General features: G+C 48.9%; 1 protein-coding gene across 3 annotated transcripts in view; it reads left to right on the top strand.

Moving 5' to 3' along the window:
- The first annotated feature begins 12,827 nt into the window (after positions 1 to 12,827).
- Positions 12,828 to 22,793, top strand: part of SSBP3 (single stranded DNA binding protein 3) — a 151,831-nt gene continuing 141,865 nt past the window's right edge. The window contains exons 1-4 of one of the 3 annotated variants that reach the window (XM_072649553.1): positions 12,828 to 13,352; positions 14,425 to 14,497; positions 14,712 to 14,773; positions 18,363 to 18,447. In XM_072649553.1, coding sequence (XP_072505654.1) covers positions 13,297 to 13,352; positions 14,425 to 14,497; positions 14,712 to 14,773; positions 18,363 to 18,447 — 276 coding nt within the window. In that variant the 5' untranslated portion in view covers positions 12,828 to 13,296. The remainder of the gene's footprint in view (positions 13,353 to 14,424; positions 14,498 to 14,711; positions 14,774 to 18,362; positions 18,448 to 22,793) is intronic. The other 2 variants (XM_072649552.1, XM_072649554.1) reach the window with 2 other exon arrangements.

Here is a 22,793-nt window from a genome sequence, read left to right as displayed (position 1 = left end):
CTCCCTATCCTTTCCCTCATCTCTCTGAAAAGGACTCCTTTAAAATATAAGATGTATAACTGATTACCATTGACTTTCTCCACCTTCTTTATCCCGAACTCCAAGACGGAGTGGTCACTTCCATCACCTACTTTAGCAATCCCTTCCTTTTTATTAGACAGATTCAGGAAAGCAGCTCTATGCTTTTCTCCACCTTTTTAGACTAATAAAATTACCATCAAGACAAGTTCATCAATTGTAAGCTGTTTGTTTCTAGCCTAAAGAAAACTCAGGAAGATGTCAAATGAGATCAAGTATAAATTGTTTAATAAAACTTAAGACACTATAGAATACAAGCAATGATGACATTGATGGTGTCTAGATAGTTGCAGTCCTCTGGATGAAGTTTGTGATCTATTTTCTAAATAAATTATCCATTTTTTCCTTTTAGAAGAGTAGACTTTAGTATATTACCAACCCAATATAGTTTCTGATGCTTTGTCCATGAATCCTCACCCACAGATTTTCGCCATACTTCTCCCCTTGAGTATGTAGATTTCTCCTTAGGAATATCTTCGTAATGTACCATGCTATCCCACCACTCTTATGGAATCTATTTATTTTTAACAAATACACCTTTCTTTAGATATATTGTAGTCAAAAGGCACATCTCTCCAAGTCTTATGAGGACAAATTTACCTTTCTGATATGAGATCATTAGTTCACCTTGCTTTCTACCCATACTCCAAACAGGTCCAGGGTCCCTTACTTCCTCCTTCTAGGATATTGCCTCCTGGAACTTTTAGTCATCTCCACTATATTCCCCTTTTTATGACATCCTTGCTCTAGTTTGGTGAGTACCCATGACCAGTTCTCCTTCTGCCTTGATTTTCAATTTGTAGCCCCCTGGGTCAGATTTACATGTCTCCAGGCAAACCTATTTTGTACTGACCCTTATTAAATACAGTCCAAAGCTTAGGACACATATTTTTATAAGTCATGGTTCAGAAATCCAAATCCTATTCTCAGTCATTATCTTCTTAAGCAGGTCATTTTCCAAATCTGCCTTTTCCCTTCTGAAGCCTCTGCCTTTGACTAATTAAAGGGATAGAAACACCACCTCTGAGGTCTTTAATTTCTTGCCTGGGACATCATTTTTTCTATTAATACATTCTAGTATTAGTATGTGATAGCATCACTTGGCCCCAAAAGAATTACCGGAAATGGGTAATAGTCTTTAGGCTTGATACACCAATTCAACTAAATTAAATAAATATTTGTTAAGCACTTTCTATGGACTGGGTACTAGTAATATAGAAACAAATATAATGAGTTAAAAATCCCTGCCTTGAAGGAGGGAATATTTTGCTTATGGGAAATGACAAGTAGGCAGATAAGTGTGCCTAAAGTGCATACCCAGCAATTTTCATGAAGGGGTATTGGGGGCATCAGAGGGCAGTGTGCATGTGGAGCTTTGAAGGGAACTAGAGAGATGAAGAGGAGGGGGATAAGAGGGAAAGCATTCTAGGCATGGGGTAAAACATGGAGGAAGGAGATAGAGATTGTGGACATGGAATGGCAAGTATGTCAGTTTGAAGGAACACAGTGTGTGGGAGGAGAGGGAGCAAAGGGATAAAGTGAAATCTGTCTAGAAAGATAGCTTAGAGCCAGATTGGGAAGATTCTTCAAGTCCAACAGAGGAATTTGTATTTGACCCTAGATGGAAGGTCTTGGGTAACTCTCTACCACGTCTCATATATGTGACCTGTGAAAACAGCAGATTTCTCCATTGCCAGCAGCCAGCCAACCAATCATCAGTCAGTTGGCCATCAACATGCACATATTACATGCTTACTATGTGCCCGGCACTATTCCAAACACAAAGAAAAATAGCTTCCTTGTTAGGAAACAAGCAAGGTGTTACTAAACACTCTGACTGATTTCTTCTTCCTCCGATCATCACTCGGTGAATTGTTTTCAGGTGCGACCTATGAGCCTCACTATTGCGCGGCTGAGCATCAGAAGTTGCTTCTTCCTTAGCTGGTCTAGTTTCACCTTCAACACTTCCCATCAGAGTTCTAGGAGTACCCTTGAGGCATTGGCATATCTCATGAGCCCCCACCAATGTGCTTCCCTTTATCATGACCATCTGATGATAATAAATCAGTCAATTAGTTTTTAGAAACAGGTATTTACTATGGTGGTAGAGTTGGTATAAAACATTGCCCCTCATGGTCTGTGAAACACTCCTCCCCACCAGTACACATAAAACCCCGGAAAAAGTAGACATAGTAGCTTAGAAAGCACATGTGAAAGGATGCCTCACAACTCCAGGAAATCTTTTTGGTGGAGTCCTTAAGATGTTTCTTTTAAGTATACTATTGCTTTTCTGCTAATAGATCCTGGGATTGGCCTTTCTTCACTGGCCTTCCTATCCTTGATTCCTGATGCAGACATCAATGCCAGTCACTGATATTCCACGGACACCACTAGGAGGCCAATGTTTTTGTTTACTCATTCTTTCACTCGTTTCTGACTCTTCATGACCCCATTTGGGATTTTCTTGGCAAAGATACTGGGCTGGTTTGCCGGTCCCTTCTCCAACTCATTTTACAGATGAGGAAAGTGAGGCAAACATGGTTAAGTGACTTGCCCAAGGTCACAAAATTAGTAAATGTTTGAAGTTGCCTTTGAACTTAGAGATTCCCAACTCTAGGCCTGCTATTCTATCCACTGCACCACCTAACCATCCCAGGATGCCAATAGAAAGTTCCAATCTTTTTGTCTTCTGAAGATCCCCTTTGTCTCATTTGATAGAGGTACCAGGACATAGCATCTTGTTAGTTATGCTAAGTGGGGTGGGTGATTGTTTAGAGTGACCCCTCCTCCCCCCACGCTTTCAAGATTATTTCTCTTGTTTGCTTTTTCAATGAAGTCCTTCTTTTAGTTTTTCAAGGAAAATTTCATTGTCTCTGAGTATCCATTCCAGAGAGTAGGCAGAAGCCACCCCTTTGGGATGTGCTATTAACACAGTATTCATAGAATTCTCAGAGCTCTTTCTTTTCACCTTCTCTCTTCCACCCTCCTTGTGAAGAGGGGTCCAAGAGGGGAGTTCATGGACAATGTCATACTTGGAGCTGTCTCCTACTTAGAGGAAAATTCCTCAGGTATGATCCCAAAATATCACCTTCTAGCCAAAAGAAAGAGATTTCTTGAAGCTCACTGTCTTTTGAGTAACTTTAAGTTCAAGAGTCTGGGATATGACTTTCCAGCCAGGGAAAGGAAACTTCCTGATCACCACCCTACCTCTGGGAAAGAAAAGAAGGTGACTTTTTGTTCCCTGAAACTAGAGGATCAACAAATCACTGAAGTCATGACTTGGGGGGACAAAAGTCCATGACATTGCTTTCTATTATTTTGAGAGGTTATTCAGACAAGGTAGGTCCAATGGGTAGGGGACTGGCTGACCTGAGACCCCAAAGGAAGTTTTCCTTCTTAGGACAGTCTAATCCTTCAAAGGGTCCCTATGGGGTATAAACTAGGGAATCTACTGGATTGACTGGTCTTGTGATACCTTTTCTTTGTTATCTATATTTGTTTACAGACTCCTGTGAGTCTCTTTGTGGTTTTTTGCTTTTCTTCCTGTGGAGTGAAATAAAAGTTACTCTATACCCAATATACATTTATTATCCTGAGAGCTTGGGACACGGTTACTACATCTGTGGAAGCTCACACATGAGTCATAGTCAGAGATTTCCCAGAGTAAACTAACTGGGGGTATCATGAGCTGAAGAGATTGAGACTTCAGGTTAACCCCTGAGATGGACCCTGGCTGATATGACGCCACAAGTCTAGATGTCACTCAATTCTCCATGGCTCCACTGTGCCAGCTTGTATGGCTTACTTCTAGGACTCGCTGATCTGTAAGACTATCTTTTAGTCACACCAAGTCACTGGAGCCTCCTAAGAGAGTCTTCTTCTAAAGGGACCTTCCTTGTTTCTGGGCTTTCTTCACTCTCGGGCTATAAAGCTATTTATTCCTGTGTTTCGTCAGCCTTAGACTCTCTCCTCCTAACACTAACTGATATGTTTACCTGTATACCTATTGTATTCCACTCTGGTTCTTAACATGGGGGCCATAAACCTCCAAGGAATCTCTGCATAGTTAGTTTTCAGGAGATCCATGAATTTGGATGAGAAAAAAAAATGACATCTTTATTTTTCACTCATCTTTAACTGAAATGTCTATTTCCATCACTTTTGAGCACAGACAACAAGTATCATTCTGACAAGGGGTATGAGGGCCACAGTGGTGCCTGGTGCCTAAAAGGTTACAAACACCCTCCTAGTAAAAGGAAGCTCTTGGAGAGTGAAGACTACTGCGTTTTTGTCTGAAGGTCCCTAGCACCTGGCACAGGGCCTTCAGTCACTAAATGTTTATCAAGAAGCCACTAGCGGCCAAGTATGGGGCTAAAGGCTGGGAAAGGCATGAGACAGTCCCTTGCCGCTAGGAACTCAAAATCAAAAAGGGGAGATAATACATAAAAAGCTAGAAAAGTGTGTGTCCAGGAAGCACAGAATGATGGATTTGAAAAAGTAGGTCTCAGAGTTGATTTTATCAAGGTGATGAAGGAAAGAAGGAATGGAGAGAGGAAGGGAGGGAGGAAGGAAGGAAAGAAGGAAGGAAGGGAGGGAGGAAAGGAAGGAGAAAGGAAGGAAGGGAGGGAGGGAGGCAGGAAGGAAAAGAGGGAGGGAAGTATGGAAGGAAGAAAGGAAGAGGAAAACAAGGAAGGAAGGGTATCTTTCTAGAGAACATGAAATTGTGGGGAGCAACCAGGTGAGCAAGGATAAGGTGGATTCTCTGGGTGGCTGCCTTAAGTAGTGGAGGATATGGGAGGAGCTCTCCAGAGGGAGGGAGGGACCTCAGGATTCCGGAAACAGAGGAGGTGTGAGTTTCAGGGTTGATTTCATATTGTGGAAGAGATGAATTTCTGGAGATCATAAAATTCTGTAGAGAAGCTGAGGGGGAAATAACGCCTTGCCCATTTGAGGCACTCAACAAATATTTGTTGAAATGAACTGCAAAAAGAAATTGCAGCTGTTGTCTATGTTAAAGTATCATGCAGGGGTCAGAATTCCAAACTACTTTTTGGTCTCTCTTTCTTGAGGCTGATCAGACTTCCTTCCATCCTGTTGCCTCTGCTACCTCAAGGTCATCATAGTTGGTCCTTGGGGTCCCCTCCAGGCCCTGATTGATCAGAAAAGAATCAAAGCTAGGCAGAGTAAGCCTGAGTTCCCCAGTTTAGGGTTCTCTTAATACTTCACATCTCCATACTCCTTTAAGGTACATAAAAGTTCTTTCTTTACAAAAAGCCTCTGAGATAGCTGGTCCCATTTTACACAGGGGAAAGCTGAGGCAACGGGAAGTCAAATGACCTGTCCAGGGTCACAGAGTTGGGGTTTGTACCCAGGTCTCTCCTGATTCTAAATTCTGAATTTTTCTACCATGTTTTGCTACACTTCTCCCCATCCTCAAAATGTTGTTCTTATCTCCACTTTCTTCACAATGTAGCAGAAAGAAAACAGTTTTTGGTGTGGGACTGTGTGTCCTCCCCATTCAGAGCCTCACTTTCTCCAACTGGAAAGTAAGTGTGCTGTACTGGCAGGTCTGAAACACCTGAAAATGCACGGTCAAGGCAGGGCACCTGAGTTCAGATCCAAGCCCTGACACTCACTCACTTGGCAGATGGAACCAGAATAGGTTCAGACCGTTGTCAGTCCTGCAACCATCCAGCATGTGAGAGACTGTCCTGTGCAGAGATAACCTGTATAAAGGGCTTTGGAAACTTTAGGGTACCGTAGAAAGGCCAGCTCTTCTCATGGCAGCATTTAGAGGAGATCTTGGGGCCAGACAAGGGGGCTGAGGGACTGTGTACTTTCTGTGCCTTTCTACTTCTGTAACTCCATTTCTAGCTCCTCATCTTTCACAATCAGTTGGCTCATCCTGGAATTTCCGTAGGTGCTGGGGCTGCCTTGTCTAACTATCCCAACTCCCAACCTGGACCATTGTTCTGAAAGATCCACCTCTTTCTCCCCTTGATGAGTTCTTCCTGAAAACTCCACTTTTGCGAGGGGCTCCAGCGAGCTATCATCCCTCTTCTAGACCCGGTCCTGACTTCCCAGTTTTAAGACCTGCACTGGTGGAGGGAATTTCCTCATCTGAGAGTTCTCTATATATGAGAAAATGAGGCAGAAGTTAAATGAGTTGTCCAAGGTCACACAGCTAGTACGCAGCTGAGTCAGGGGGATATCAGTGCCATGTTTTTCATGACAGACCTACGAAGAGGTGAAGAAAGACAGCAGGCTAGGCTCTTCTCCAGATACAGGGAGCCAAACTCTTCATTTAGGTGAGTCCTGTCTCTCCAACCAGAGGGGCTCCTGCATATCTCTGGCAGTCCATAGAACGGGCCAATTTTGTCAAATTGAATTGAATCAGCACTAGCAGTGGAGGGCTCACACATCATCTGAGAAATAACAACAGCTTACATTTCTTGACTTTTCCTAAAGAGGGGCTAAAGAAATTTACCCAGCTGTAGACATTACTAATGAGTTTCCTCATAGCAATCATTCTCATGCCCATTTTACAGATAAGGAAACTGAGACTCAGAGATGCAGAAAATTGCCATGTTAGAGTTAGAAGGCACCTTAGAAAGAGGAAAGGAGAAGGAGGGATTGGGGAAAGGAAGTAGGAAGGAAGGAAGGAAAGAAAGAAGGAAGAAAAATGAGGAAGGAAAGGAGAGAAAAAAGGTACCTGGGAAGAAAGTCATTCAGTCCAGTATTTATTAAATGCTCACTGTATTCCAGGCATTGTGCTAAGCAGTGGGGGAAGAAGGAGGAGGAGGGGGAGGAAGGGGAGGAGGAGGAGGAGGAGGAAGAGGAGGAGGAGGAGGAGGAGGAGGAAGAGGAGGAGGAGGAGGAGGAGAAGAAGAACAAGAACAAGAACAAGAACAAGAACAAGAAGAACAAGAAGAAGAACAAGAACAAGAAGAAGAAGAACAAGAAGAAGAACAAGAACAAGAAGAACAAGAACAAGAACAAGAACAAGAAGAAGAAGAAGGAGAAGAAGAAATTGTCCTTCTTCTCCAGGAGTTCACAGTCTAATGGGAGAGACATAATATACATGGTGTAAACAGAAGGTGTTCTAAGAGCATTGCATAGCATTGGTAGGAGGAAGGGGGACAAGGACTGAAGCAGGAAAAGAAGGGAGAGAGGGAAGGAGGAAGGAAGGGAGGAAGGGAGGAAAGAAGGAAGGAAAGGAGAAAGGAAAGAAGAAGTAGACAAGGAAGGAAGGAAACATAAAAAGCTTTAAATGTTTACAAAGCACTCTCACCCTGTGAAGGACCCTACAAGCATAGCACCCACTTTGGAGCTATTTCTCCAAATATGATTTGTGTTATTAGGATAGGTCCCCAGAGGGTAGCATACTCATTTCTAGTAGTACCATTCATGAGCCCCCATCGGATGTGTTCAGCATTAATTATTAGCCAGAGTTAAGTAGCTTTCTAAAAGTATTTACTAAGGTGGAATAATCGTAAGGACAGAAGTTACAGAAACTTTACTCCCAACCAGGGGCTAACTCTCCCCTTTTGTATACAGATTCCCTGGGGTGTAGAGCTTCCAACATAAAGAGCACGTATGACCAAAGGGTAAACTTCTACTAAACCTTGATTGTTGGAAGTCCTTTTCTCCCTTTGAGGAGTCTTAATGAAGTTCCCCTTAGGTGTAGCTCTTTGGGTCTTGAGGGTGGCTGCCTTTCTTCGATGTGCATTTGTCCTGGGAACATCAATGCCAACAGCCACTGCTGCTCCAGGGACACTGCTACTAATGCTTATGGGAATTCCAGGTCTTCTATTCTGTCCAATTTCACAAGGTGGCAACCTGGTAAATTGCTTAGAGGAGTTGCAGATGGATTCCCTTACAGAAGTTCTTCACCACTTGATGCACTTCTAGAAGAAAAGATTTTGAACTGATTTGTTTTGTTATATGGAGGTATAGAAGCGTATCTGATTCATTCAGACAGTCACAAGATATTTCCTCTGTGGTTCCGTCTGCTTTTATTCAATGATCCAAAGGCCTTGGGATCTTTTCAAACTGATTATTGCCTTATTTACACCTTTTTTGACTTTGGATTGTTTGATTGAATGTAGACATCTAGATTCATGAATCTAGATTAATGAAAATTAATTGATATGGAGGCCCAAAACCCCACCTTTGCATGAGGATTATTCTGTTGGCATTACAGATGAGGAAACTAAGGCTCAGAGAAGTAGCTTGGACCTGAAAGGGACCTTAGATACTACCTACTTCAGTGTCTTTATAGATAAGGATTATAGGATCATAGAGTTAGAGCTGAAGGGTATCTTGGACAGATCAAGAAACTGAAGCTGAGAGATCAAGTCGGGAGTCCATGCTCACATGCATAGTCAGTGACAAGGCTGCATTTGAATCGAGGTTCTCTGACTCCTAAACCAGCAGGTACTCCTCTCGAGCTCACTGCCTCTCAAAATGAAACCAGGAATTAAGTGACTTTCCTGAGGTCACTTGGCCAGTGCGCATGGGAGACTTGAAGCTAGTTCTTCTGACCCTCGGTTCATGCTCTTCCCCCACACGAGGGTGTCACAATAAAGTGTCCCCAGACAGGGACTCACCTCTTGGAAGCAACATCCAAGTCCTTTGGATTTCGAACCTAAACCCTTTCCTCCCTGTTCCCCTCCCCCTTCTTCTTTGCTGGCTGTCTCGAATATTCATGTTGAAACAGGCCCTGGCTCCTTTCCAGCTGGGAGCTTCTTCCATTTCCTCCATGGGGCAGAGCTGGCCAGAGCACCAGGCACCAGGGGCTGGCTCCATGTGGAGGCTGGGAGCTCCCAAGCTGAGCTCAGGGACTTCAGGCAATGCTGGGATAAGCTGGTGGACACAGGGAGCTGCTCTCCCACACAAACTCCCTCCCCCATACTCTACTGCACCCTTATCCCCTAAAGTGGCTAGTGAAGAGACTAGATGGAAAGGAAGGAAGAAAGGAAGAGAGGAGGGAAGAATGGGAGCAAAGGGGGAGGGAAGGAATGGGAGAGAAAAGGAAGGAAGGAGGAAGGGAAGGAAGGGAGGGAGGAATGGAAAAAAGAAAAGAGAAGGAAATGGGCAGAGAGGGAAGAAGGAAGGAAAGAAATGAGACAAAAGGAAGGAGGGAAGGAGTAATGAAAGGAAAAGGGAAGGAAATGGAGAGGGAGGGAAGACAAAGAGAAGGAAAACAAGGAGGGAGTAAGAAGCAGAGAAAAAGAAGGGAGGGAGAGGGAATGAAGAAAGGAAGAAAGAGGAGAAGAATGAAGGAGAGAAAAGGAAAAGAGGAAAAGAAGGAAAGAGGGAGCAAATGAAGAAAGAAGAGAGGGAGATAAGGGAAGAGAGAAGGAAGGAGGAAGAAAAGGAAAGAAGGGAAGGAAGGAAGGCAGGATAGGGAGAAGGGAGGCAGTAGGGGAAGGTGAAAAAAAGAAAAGAGTGAAGGAAATGAAGGAAGGAGGGAGAAAAGGAAAGAAAGGAGGAAAAGTAGGAGGGAGATTAGGAAGGAAGGAGAGAAGAAGAAAAAGGAGGGAAATAAACAAGACTAGAGAGAGAGAAGGAGGATAGAAGGAATTCACTGTAAATTTGGGAGAAGCTATTTCTCTTTGTCCTGGTTCCCATTCTGGCTGGTGATGCCCCTATTTGAGCTCTAGGGCTAGGCTAGGTCTTCAATCGTAAACCCTTATGACCTCCTACTTGTTCTGTGGGCACTCTGGTGGCAGAGATGTGGGTGGGGGGCAGGGCTAGCACTAACTTAATGGATAGCCCTGCTTGTTTTTTTCTCTCTCGGACTCAGTTTCCCTCCCTGGAAGGAAAGGTCCCTTCCAACCCTACCATTCTGTGACTTGATGGTTCCAAGATGCCAAAAGACAGTTTAGATCTCTGTCAGTCTCAGTCCGGGGCTGCTCTCCACCAAGCTAGTTTTCCTCCCTCACTCCCATCTCTCTCCCATCCCCCTTCCCCAGCCCTTTCTCTCTACCTGGTCTTTATAGCTGCACTTTTCTCTCTTTCACTCTAGGGTGTGCCTACCTCATTCACCATCATGTTCCCAGGGCAGGCCAAGCCTGGCATGATGACCCAGGAAGAGGAAAGGGCTCTCAGCATGCTGGATGCCATCCATCCCCATCTGCCAGATGTGCTAACAGAAGAGATACCAGCAATGGTTTTCATGATCATCCTTGCCAGGCATTTGATTGGGATGTAGGGAGAAGGGAAGAGAAATCACAGTGGCTTAGAGCTTTGAAGTTCTGAGGGGTCTAGAGCTCATCTAGAACAATTCATTTACAGAGAAGGTAACTGAGGCACATGCATATACGTACGTATGTTTACATATGTATATCTCACAGAATCTCTTTGAGTTCCCCTGAGCTAGGCCATTCCCTGTTCAAAGTTCCCTTTCATTTCAGTATTCTAAGGTCATTCCCAGTTCTGCCCTTCTGTTTTAGGGTCACTTTCAGCCCTGACATTCTACGTTCTAAGGTCTCTCCAAACCTGGCATTCTAGAATTCTAAGGTCACTTCCAGTTCAGACGTTCTGTGTCCTAGGTTTCCTCTCAGCTCTAACCTTCTGTGTTCTAGTAGCCTGTTCTGAGGCCTCTCCCAGCTCTGATACTCCACCTTCCAAGACCCCTTGGAGACTGACGTGCTGTGTTCTCCCACCCTCTGCTGTTGCTCCCAGCTCTACAGTTTGAGGTGCTAAGGTTCCTCCCAATTCTGACTGGTTGTATGAGAAGAGGCAAGCGCCCAAAATCTAGGCACATAGCAATTCCTTCCATTGTTTTATACTTAAGCTCACCCATTGAAGTCCTCTGACACCTTGCCCCTAGTAAGAACAGGGTAAGCAAACAAGCTTTGTGGTTGGCTTGCCGAAGCCAGCCTGCGCCCAGAGCCAGGCGGCTCAGTGGATGCAGAGGCCAAGAGGGTCAGTAGACCAGCCAGCCTTGACCGGTGATCACTAGCCCACCAAGCTGAAGAAGAAGGAAGTTCGGCATTTGGGGGAGGGAGTGGGAGCAGGCTAGTTTCACGAACCTGGGCTCAGAGGGACTTTAAATGGTCCTCCGGAGAAACGAAGCGGCCTGGGGGGCTGGGGAGGGAGACTGGCATTCTTCTCTCCTTTCCCTCTCCCACCCAGAAGGGATGAAATTCAATGGCCTCCCCAGCTTCCAGCCTCTCATTCACAAAACGGAACAGCTTTGAAATTGGGGGCGTCCGCATACTACTGAGTGATCTCTCCCCGGTCCCCAACCCGCTTCCCTCCTCTTAGGATCTCCCCTTTCCAGCCAGCTCTGCATCCCTGCCGGGAGTGGATTAAGTCAGAATGGGACCCAGAGGCCAGGACAGATCATCCTGTTTGGGGGAGGTGGCTGCTACATTTAAACCCCAAAGCCTTCTTTTTAAACCAATGCAGATGCTGGCATATTGGGCGAGGGGGAGGGAGAGGTCCTTCTACCCCTTTACAGACAGAATTAGCAAGGAAACTTTAATAGGCAGGAGGGGGTGGGATGTTTTCTTCATTTTGCTTAAATCTGGGTTCGACTTCTACTTGAAACGTGTTTTCCCCAGGACACTGACCTAGACTTTAATTGTTTGGTGATAGGCATGTAAGGGGGAGGGGCGTGACTTGTTTATTGGAACAGCGCAGTTAAAAAAAAAAATCAACCTAGGCTAACAGTTTCAAGGCTCCCCTAAAGATGTATCCAAAGAGGCAACCAATCAGCGCTTACACAGCTTTTTCAGCTCGACTCTTTTAAAGGGACAGGACCCATCGTGTTATATCACATTTAAAGAGAAACGCTCTCCAAAAAAAAAAAGAGCTTTGGAAATGGGGGAGCATCCCTCTTCGGCCCCCAACTTCAATTTCTGATCTCGTACATCCCCATGGCTTGGACTTTTGGTGGCTTTCCCTTTTGAAGGGGGATCGGCTTCCTGCGTCGCCTCCATCCCCCAGTTTTCCATTGTGCACCTGGGTCACCCCCACAATGGCAAGGGTCCCCCTTCCCCAAATGTGCCCCAATTGAAGTTTCGCGGGTAGCTCGCGCATGGTAGGCTCTGAGGCGGGCGGGCTCCAGTCCTCCTGCCTCGGTGTCCCCCTCGCCTGCACTGGGGAGGGAGCGAACGAGCCCCTGTCACCACGCAAGAAGCCCGCCTCGGGTGGGTGTAGGGGACAAGGAGGTGGTGGCACCGAGGGAAAGGGTCCCCAGGGCCCCAGCCCTTTGGGGTCGGGCGGGCGCAGCCCTCTTCCGTGGAGGGCAGAGCCCCTCCCCCAGCCCTGAGCCCCCCTCCCACCCTTCTCTCTCTCTCTCTCTCTCTCTCTCTCTCTCTCTCTCTCTCTCTCTCTCTCCCTCTCTCCCTCTCTCGCTCTCCCCCTCTCTCCCTCTCTCTCATTTTTAAAGAGCCCACGCGCGGCCCCCGCGGGGCAGCCATACAGCAGAGTCCCCGGCTCCGAGCAGGAGCCCGAGCGGCAGAGCCAGGCGCAGGGACCGAGAGGAGCGGGGCCTGCCCGGCCGCCTAGCCCGGCTGCTGCTGCTGCCTGCTGCTGCTGGCGGCCGCGGCGGCTGCTGCCTCCTGGCTGCGGCGGTCCCCGAGCACTCACAACGTTGCCACCCCGCTGGCTCGCGAGCCCGCCCCCGGCCGCGCCGATTGGCCGAGGCGCGGATCAATTGTGGAACGTTGACGCCCGCCGCGTTCCATCCTCCCGGGTAGCCACGTTCGGTTGAGCTTCCCAGCAGAGCGGCGGCGGCGGCGGCGGCGGAGGAGCAGCCTGAGCCGAGCCGAGCCCGAGTCCGAGCCGAGCCGAGCCCGGCGGAGCCAGCGCCAAGGAGCGAGGCAGGGGTAGGGGCAGAGCCGAGCCGCGCCGCGCCGCGGAGCAGCCGGAGCCTCCGGAGCAGCGGCCCGAGCAGCGGCAGCGGCAGCATCTGCAGCCGCCCGAGCCCGAGCCCGAGCCGTCCCAGGGCGATGGGGTCGAGGCCGGGGCTGAGGCTTTGACAGCTGGACTGAGCGAGGGAAGGCGCCGGAGCCGGAACGGGAACCGGGCCGGGCCGGGCCGGGCCGGGGGGCGGGAGCCAGCGAGCGAGCCGGAGAGAGACGGGGCGAGCGGGGCCGGGGCGGCGGCGGGGAGCTCGAGCGGGGGAGCCCCGGGAGGCGGCCAGCGGAGCGGCGGCGGGACCACGGCCACGAGCACGACCGCGTCCCCTCCTCGCCGCGCACCATGTTCGCCAAAGGCAAAGGCTCGGCGGTGCCCTCGGACGGGCAGGCTCGGGAAAAGTAAGCGGGGTCCCCAGGGCTCGGCGGGGCCAATGCCGCTGCTGCCGCCGGAGGGGGCGGACGGGCCGCTGCCGCCCGAGGGGAGCGGCGCGGAGCGTGCGCGGGGCCGGCCGGCCAGTGGCAGCTCGGGGCCGGGGCCCTGGCCAGCCTGGGCCGGCGGGCGGACGAGCAGCCGCTGCCCGACGGGGCCCCCGTCGCCGCCCCCTGCCCCGGGCCGCGGGCCGCCGGCGTGCTCCGAGCGCCGCCTCTATTGTTGGGAGCGCAGGGAGGAGGAGCCGGAGCAGGAGCGGGAGCCCGAGCGGGAGCGGGAGCCTGGGGCCCCGGGAAGGGGCGGCCGAGCCGGGGGTGGGCTGGGGGCACGCGTGAGGGGGAGGGGCGCCGAGTGCGGGGCTTGCGCTCCCGGGTGGGGGCATTTCTGCAGCCTGGATGCCTCCTTTTGTCTGTCCCTTGGTGTGTGTGTGTGTGTGTGTGTGTGTGTTTTCATGTGTGTGTGTATGTGTGTGTGCGCGCGTGTGCGTGTGTGTGGTGGAGGCTTTGTTCCGGGGGCCGCAGCACCTTTCCTGCTGCTTTGACCCAGCCGAGAGCCCCCTCCTCGACGCCCCCCACCATCCCTCTCTATCTCTGGTGTGCTGGAGGGAGGAACTGGGGGGGGTCAGCCTTGGCCTCCGCTCTTTCCACCTCTGGCACACATGCCCCGGGAACCCCTCAGCAAGCCCTTCAGGGTTCGAGGGCCGACTATTCGCTCCCCTTCCAGGCCTTTGCTGGGTAGTCCCGGTGTTCGAGGAACCCTGGGACCAGCCCAGACGGGTCGGGAGGCCGAGTTGGCCAGTTGAGTTTTGTCCGGCTCTCAGCCCGTGGTCTGGACACGGGAGCCCAGGCTGGGCCCACTTTTTTGATGCTCCGCTGGGGCTCACTTGCCCAACTTTAGGGGCCCCTTCTTGTTCTGCTCGTTTTATCCTAGTTCTACACAGATGCGGGGGAGTCCAAGGAGGGGGGTAGCTGGGTGTCCTCTAGGAAAGAGACTCCTGATGGATGACTTTTCTCCCAACTTCTGCCTCCCCCCCCTTTGCAGGTTAGCTTTATACGTCTATGAATACTTGCTACACGTGGGAGCCCAGAAGTCAGCCCAGACCTTTTTGTCCGAGGTGAGTGTGTTTGAATCCCGGACCCCCCCCTCGCCTATTATCCCCGATAGCCTTTGTTTTCCTAAGCAGTCACGGTGGGCACCATTTTGAATTTTTATCACCTTTTGCCATTTATTGCTAGTTTGTCTCCGAGCCCTCCCCCTCCCAGAGGGAGCCAACCCCCATCCCCAGTACGCACCCAACTCCGGTCTCTCTTTGTTTTTTCTATTTCTAGATCCGATGGGAAAAAAATATCACGTTAGGAGAACCGCCCGGGTTTTTACATTCGTGGTGGTGGTAAGTTTGTATCATTAACGTGAACCGCAGTGAAACTAACAAGTCCTAGACGTCGCTTATTGCAGGCCCAGTGAAAGGGGGCCGCGCACAAAGTTTGGCCCTGTTCTGGCTTCCCCCGGTTTCCTGGATAGCTGAAGAAACCGGGTCTCCTGATTTGGGGGGGCTTGAGAGATGCTTTCATTTTTCTGTTCCTGCATCCCCCTCCCCGCCCCAGGTGTAGCTGGAATGCTGGAGACTGTGGGAGGAAATGTTGTAAGGGTTTCTGGGTTTTTTTCGGGCAATTCTGCATACTGCTTTAATTAAAGGGGGAGGTGGGGGTGGGGCGGGGCGGAATACCACCGGGTCTCCTTTACAACCTAGGGGCCTCCTGCTCCCTTCCTCGTAGTCATTCTTCTAGCCTCCAACATGCCTGTGGGTGTTTGTGTGCCTTCCCCTCCCTCTGTCCTTCCCTCTCTTTTCTCCTTCCTTCCCTCCCTTCTCTCCTTCTTTCCCTCCCTTTTCTCTCCTTCCCTCCATTCCTCCTCTTACTTCCCTCCCTTCTCTTTTCCCTTCTCTTTCCTTCCCTCCTTTCTCTCTCCTTCCCCTCTCTCTTTTTCAACTCTCCCCTGTCTCTCTAGATACACTGTGGTGTTTCCTCCTGAAGGGGGGGCGCAGCCTTCTTTTCTGATTCTCCAGGATGACCAGACTACATTGTCCAGTGTTCTGGGCCCCCCAGTCCTAGGCTGTCATCTTTAACTGTTAGAAGGACTACAGACAGACTGCAGCCTCGGTTTGCAGTAGGGGAGCATTTTATGGAAACCTCTTTAGTTAGCCAGGAAGATTTTGTTTGTAGCCTGCTACAAATCTTGGAGTCTTTGGGGAATTTAATTTACCTTTTAATTATTCGATTAAAGAGCTAGAACAGCCAAATGTACTCATTTTGGTCACAAAAGATATTCAGCACCACTGCAGAACCTTTGGGGTATTCAGATCTGAGATGGTCTTTGGACTTTTGCCCCCTGAGTAAAGGAGGTTGGGGGAAATTCCAGAATAAGAGAAATGGACTCGTTCTTGGGTGTTTTGTTATTAGGATTTTCGCTGTTGTTTTCTTCCTTCTGTTTTCCTTAGTATGGACAACTCGAAAGGACCCTCCACCTCTACCCAGGGGTGCCCAGGGTTATGGGGAGGTTAAGTTTGGCCCGCTGGCCTGGGACTTTCTGAACCCAGGTCCTCCCAATTTAAGCCCCATCTCCCTGTTTACTAGCCCATGAACACTCCCTCTCTATCACATCCATTTTGTGATACAATAGCATTCATGTCTGATATGGGGATGGGGGGACAGGACTCCCTATTGGCACGGACATCTCCAGAAATGCCCCTGACTCGCCATCCCTTATCAATGGGCATAGTGGAATCTGGGGAGGGTAGGAACCCCAAACTCAGTGAAAGTTCTGTTGAGCAGGCAGGTATGACCACCTGTGGGAACAGGTACAGAAGAATGAGTTTGAAATGACTCTCCCCCATTTCAGAACTAGTCTATGGGATCCTCACTTTAAGAAGCAGCAGTAATTTGGGCATCAGGCTTGTTTTTCAGGAGGCAGAGGTTGATCTGACAGGACTAGGGGGTCTTGCACATAGAAGTGGAGGCTGAAATCCTGGCCTCCACTGCCTTGCTCTCCCTTCCCCCCTACTCCTATCAGGTGTGAACCTGCTTTTTCCTGTTCTCTCCTTGAGGCACCTCCCCTGGAGGCGAGGAGCACAGGTGTGGCCTGGGGGCTGTACACTGCACAGTTTCCAGCCGCTCAGTAGGCTGGATGGGCATGCCAGGGGCGGTGCTGGGTTGACTTGGTTTTCTATCTGTTTCTCTCTCTCTCTCTCTCTGGCTGTTAGTAACAACAGAGATTTTTTTGGAGCACTGTGTACCTAGCTGGGCATGTAGTCCCAGCTGACTGGTGAAGGTAGCATCTTTTCAGCAAAATCTTTAAAAAATGAAGGCTGATAATATCTGCTGCGTTTCTTTGAGATGGTGTGGATAGATCAGGTGGTCAAAGATTGGCAGATAGATACTGGATTTGGAGTCAACAGAACCTGAGTTCAAATCTACTTGCACACAATAACTAGCTATGTGGCCCTAGGCAAGTCATTCTATGGGCCTCAGTTTCCTCATCTGTAAAATGGAGATTATTGTACTTAGAGCATAGGACTTTCAAGGATCAGCGGTAATCTATGTAAAGGTTTTTTACAGATTTTATAGCACCATGTAAACGTATGTTATTGTCGTCATCCATCTATCCATGGAGATCCAAGATCTCCAATCTTCTACTTCCTCCTGTTAAAGTGAATGGATTGGACCAGATTATTTCCCAAGGGCCTTCTCAATACTGTCCGGATCTGGGAGACTTTTTCTAGGGGAATGATTGGGAGCCTGAAGATTTTTAATATTTGAGGGAGTAGGGAGATGCCTTGGATGACTTAGGAAAGGACTGCACCTGTTTTGGATTTCTGGCCTAGGACTTGCCAGGACTTTTACTATTACACCGTAAAAGGGAGAAATACCTGGTTGCCATGAGAACCTCTCTAGGTAATTGGTATGCATTCTTGGGTGGGTGGTGGGTGGGTGGGAGGGAGAAGTACTTCTGGCCTCAGTCCTTCCCTGCAGGGCCATTATGTGGGGGGGTGCAGTGAGAGCTGGGGTTGAGACTTGGGCCCACCCACCCCCTTCATCATTATTCACTCTGTCTTGTGCCGATCTGTGCCTTTTAAAATGTCTCAAGATGCAGTAATTTTTGCTGTACGAAGCTTCTGTCTTGGGAGGAGGTGGTAACGGGCGTTGGGGGGTGATTTTGTGTGTGTAGATGGGCTGGAGTTTCAGATGTCAAAGGATTTTAGATGTAGGGAGGGAACCTGCCATCTAGCCAACCCTCTCTTTTTTACAGATTGGGAAACTGAGGCCCAGAATTGGGATGGGAAAAAGGGATGTGAGAAGTCAGAGGGAACTTGAGTTTTAATCCTTGCTCTCCATTCTCTCTGCATCTGATCAGTCAATATGCATGTATTAATCACCTACTTACCAGCCAGGCTCTGCTTTAAGCCAGGGGATTCAAAGAAAAACACACTAAACATGGCTCCTGCTCTCAAGGAGTTTCTGTTCTAACTTCTCATGACTTTCTCAAGTTGCTTGACTCTTAGTGTGACTAGCCCAAGGTTACAGGTTGGAGATTTTTGAGTTCAAAGAGGTGGCTCCTTTGTTTTAAAGTTGAAAAAGGAAGCCCAGAATTGGGAATTGACTTGCCCAAGGTCACACAAAATGGGACCTCATCAGGAACCTCAGAAGACACTGACAACAACCCCATTTTACAGAGAAGGAGACTGAGGCCTAGCCTAGTTATCATTTGAGCTGAAATTTTGTCCCACGTCCTCAGACTCCAGAGTCAGATTTTGCTGCCACGCCACACTTCTGTGTTATTTGCTATTTTCTATGGTGGGTTAATTTTTTTGAAGTCTGTGTCTGTAGTGTGTGTCTGTGTGTCTGTGTGTGTGTGTCTGTGTGTGTGTGTAATACCAAAGGGTTGTTAGTAACCAGCTCGGATCTGATTTTTCCATCCCACAGCGTTTTCTGGGACCTTTACTGTGCCGCTCCCGAGAGACGAGACACTTGTGAGCATTCAAGTGAAGCCAAGGCCTTTCACGATTATGTGAGTAACCAATTTTTAATCCGCGTGATAATTACAGGGTTGGGTAACTCGGACTTCTTGAGGATCCAAAGCAAACACGTGGCCAGCTGGCAAAGGGCTGGTGCTCCCCTCTTCCCCTCTTTCTGGGTTTTTCCTCCTCCTCCCTCAATCCCCCAAACCTAACAGTGTTCTGCCTTGGAGACTGGTCCATCATCGCTGACATCGTCACCATGGTATAATGGTGGGAACAAGTCTGTGTTCTCAGCTGAGTGGGAGGGTCCCCTTACAGTGAGCACTGCCCCTGGGTCGTGCTGATTTTGTAATGTATGTGGTGGGTTTTTTTCTTTTAAAAACATACCAGAACAAGTCTCAAACTTGTATTTCTGGAAGTGATTGGGGGTGAGGGGGAGGCTGGGAGAGGGGAGAGTGCTCATGGAAGGTGGAACAGCATTGTCCAAGTGCAGTTTTGTCAGGAGAAAAGGGACGGCTATGTTGGCTGCTCCTTGGTTGAGATTTTTGTCTTGGGACATCATGAGTAGTTTGCCTGATATTCCTGTCTCAAAGATATTGATCTAGAGATGCTTTTTTGGGTTCCTCTTATGTTCTTCAAACCTGCTCCTTCCTTGAATAAGGTACTTAAGGATTAAGATCTAAGAGAGGACCCCCTCTCCCAAAAAAAGTTTGTTTGGTGTCACTGGTACCAACTTAAACCTCAGTGAGCTGATTGGACAGGCTTTTTTGATGGATAGAGCAAGAGGTTTTAGGCGTTCTGTTGATTCTTGCTTTCTGTTGAGCCTGGAGGTCAGTGGTATGTGAGGGACATGGAAGATGGTAAGTGCTTAATCCATGTTTGACCTTGGGGAGATGGATCCAGAGTGGTTTGTTGGGTGCCTTAGTAAGGCTCCTTTCCATTGGCTTTTGTTGAGCGGAGTTCAAGGCTTGATAGAGAGGAGAGGGCCATCTTTCCAGTGGTCACTCTTGATTGTCCATCTGCCTGGTCTCCACGAAGCAAAAACTGGCATCCAGAGAAAGAACCAGAGTCCAGTTTGGGGGCAGCTCAGATCCTTTCATGGAAAATCTTTCTGTCTCCAAAGAGAATGATGATGATCCATTGGTCATGAGCCATGTATAGGGATGAGATTGGACCAGGGCAGCATTAGACTAACTCAGTTGTTTCTAGGGTTGAATTGGAATCCTCTGCCTATTTCTTCTTGGGACAAGTGAAGTCTGTGAGTGAAGTCAGTTTTTGGTGGCCAACAGGCTGATGTGGGACTGGTGGAACTGGACTAAGGTTCTTTTGGGAAAACTTTGGGTTTATTGGTGATGCTGCTTGTTTTGGGTTCTTGTGGTTAGAGAGGGTGAATGGGGAACGTCAGGGAGGCCTGACTGACTCATCTGCCTGAGCTGTTCTCCTACTTGGTTCTATATTTTGGGTGTCTTCTGCTATACCCTCAAAGTTGGAGGGTCCCTGGTTTTGCTAGCTTCAGATTTGTGGTGGCTCCTGAGAGCATGTCCTAATGAATGTGAGTCAGTCTCTAGGTACTTTGGATCTAAGTCTAGCTTTTAACTAAAGGCATTATGGGACTAATGGGTAAAGAAGGAGGCACAGGCCCTGTTTGCTGTGTGGTCCAGGCTGCCATATTGAAATAAAATGGCAGCCCAGTGAGTTTGCCAGGGAATAGAAGGATAGAATGTCAGCCCTGGAAGAGACCTTAAGAGATGACCTAGCTCATGAGCTTTGTGTTACAAGTGAGAAGTGCAAAAGCCCCCTATCCCAGGCCAGAGTAAGGGGCAGAGAGAGACGTGAACCATCTGCTGTGAAGAGCTCTACTTCCCAGAACTCTGAGTCATTCTCTGATGTAGTTCCCCTTTTGGCAGCGATGAGGGCTGGAGATAGCTGTAGGCTATCCCTCACCTCCATGGTGGGCTTGGCCTGGCCATGTCCAGTCAAGTCAGTAAGCATTTATTAAACACCTACTATATGGCAAGCCCTGAGGATACAAAGAAAGACCAAAGGTAAGGGGCAACTGTGGCTCAGTGAGTGGAACACAGCTGTGGTGTCAGGAGGACCTGAGTTTAAATCCCACTTCAGAGGCTTGACACTTAACTAGCTGTGTGACCGTGGGCAAGTCACTTAACCCTCACCAAAAAAAGAGACAAAAGATAGTCCCTGCCCTCAGTGCTGATGGAGACTCCATATAAACAAGATATAGACTAGAAATCTGGAGATAATTCAAAAAACCACATTCCTTACATGTGAAAGGCAGTTGACAAATATTTATTGAATGGGTGGAAAAGGCTGGGAAGGAGAACATGAGATACAATTGGGGGCCAGAGAATAAAGGCCAGTGGTGTAGACAGAAAGGGAGCGTGACTCCTTGGAAGCAGGAACGTTCCCTGAGCCAGCCTTCTTCCCATTGTCTGTTCACACCGTTTCTGGGTCTTGCCATAGGAGACCCCAACATCCATTCTTTTTGAATTAACTCACGAGGTCAGTGTTCCCCAAAGATACCACTCTCTGCGTCTCCTTCCCTTCTTGGGAGTTTTAGAGTTCTTCCCTATGGTCTATGGAACAGAGTCTCTAAGGCTGTGATTTGGTTCAGCTTGTGGCCGCTGGCTAACCACTTGTTGGCTAGGGGAGGGGATTTCCCTCCCTGTTTCCTTTGGGCTATGGGTTCCCTGAGATCTGTTGCCCCTCTAAGGTTCTGTGGTTCCATCCTTCTCCAAGCCTCGACACACCACTTCAGCTCCAGCTCAGACTAGCCTCCGCACTCTCCTCCCTTTCCTATCTCCTCCCTCCACCATCCGACCTTCCCGCCTCTGTGCTTGGCCTTGGACCATTTCCCCTTCTCCCTTCTCCTTCCTCCTGATCATCACGCAGGGTCCAGCTCAAGCCTTCCCACCACCATGACACCATCTTCCTTGACCATTCCAACCCCTATCTTGTCCCAAAGTCATCTGTCTAACCCATTTTTTTTTCACATAAGTATTTTGTTGTGTTTTGTGTTAGTGACCGCTCTCCTCCTGTACCCCCATGTTGTACGTGTGTCTCATTTCTCCATACTTGAGCTCCTCAAGGGCCTTGCAACCTAGAAGGTTTTCAGTAAAGACTGGCCGAACGCATAAACCGTGGTCCTGAGAGAGAAGCCGCTAAGCAGGAAACAGCTGGGACGGAGGGCCCGGCGGGGATTCGAAGACTGAATTCCAATAACTAGAACAGTTAACTCACATTAGGCAATTTGCTTCAGCTCACCCAGCAAGTTGGCTAATGTGAGTTCACTGATCTGGTTTCCTCCTCTGTGGAAGAGAATGTAAGATCCTTGAGGGCAGGGAGCCTGTGTGTCCGCCCTCCATCTCGCCTCCTCCCCTCCACCTTGTCTCACCCTCCCCCTTCACCACCTTGCCTTTCCTCCCCCATCTCCAATCAGTTGTCTCCCCCAGGGTGCCATATCAGGTGTCTTGTGTGTTCAGCATGTGCTCTGGACTAAAAGCAGTGTGTGGGGACCCTGGCCCAAGTCAGGAATCCTGCGTTCTAGACCAAACCTTGCCAGCTTGCTTCCTGACCCAGAACCTCAGCTTTCCTCCCTCTGTTAAGGGACAGGCTGGACTAGGCTCTGTTGAGTTCCGATCGATCGATGCTCAGCCAAGTCTAAGTGGGTGTTGTAGGAAAGCAGTGCTGAGGAGAGAAGATATGCCTTTGTTGGGCTCATGGATCCCTCCCTCCCGACTACTATGATTACCATCTTTCTCATCCTCATCATTGTTGCGACTGTTGTCCAGTGTTAGAAGCTGAGGAGATGCAGGGGTCTGTTTGGTATCACTAGAGAGAGAGCTGTTTTCTCTAGGTGGCCAAGAATTTCTCTCTGGGGCTCAGTTTCCCTCTCTGTAAAAAGAAAGAGCTAGACAGGATAACGCTTAAGCCCTCTTACTTGGTGTCCCTCTGCAACCTCTGTGACAGAAGGGACTTGGTTCAGGAAAATCCAGATGATGGCAAAGAGGCCTGGACCCGTTCGGACTTTCGGCCTGCGTCCCAGGTTCCTCCCTGGGGTCCAGCTGCTGGTGTAACCTGCCCACAATCCTTCTGCTGCTGCTGCCCGCTGAGACAGTAGACATAGTTCCTGGTGACAATGAAGACTGGACTTGGGATGTCAGATGAAGAGCGTTCATTCGCTCTCTGTTTTCTCACCGCACCCTCAATGACTCAGACTTAGCCTCAGGTCTCAGGTTGGTCTGACCATCTCCTTTAACGCAGGATGGCAGCCGAGCACAGAGGTGGGAGTGCCTCTGCTCAGACCTCCTTCTGGTCGTCAGTGACTTTGGACAAGTCTCTGAAGTGCTCTGAGCCTCAGTTTCCTCATCAGTAGATA

This window comes from Notamacropus eugenii, chromosome 2, assembly GCF_028372415.1.
Source record: "Notamacropus eugenii isolate mMacEug1 chromosome 2, mMacEug1.pri_v2, whole genome shotgun sequence".
Classification (NCBI taxonomy): domain Eukaryota; kingdom Metazoa; phylum Chordata; class Mammalia; order Diprotodontia; family Macropodidae; genus Notamacropus; species Notamacropus eugenii.
This window is presented reverse-complemented; position numbering and strand designations above follow the sequence as displayed.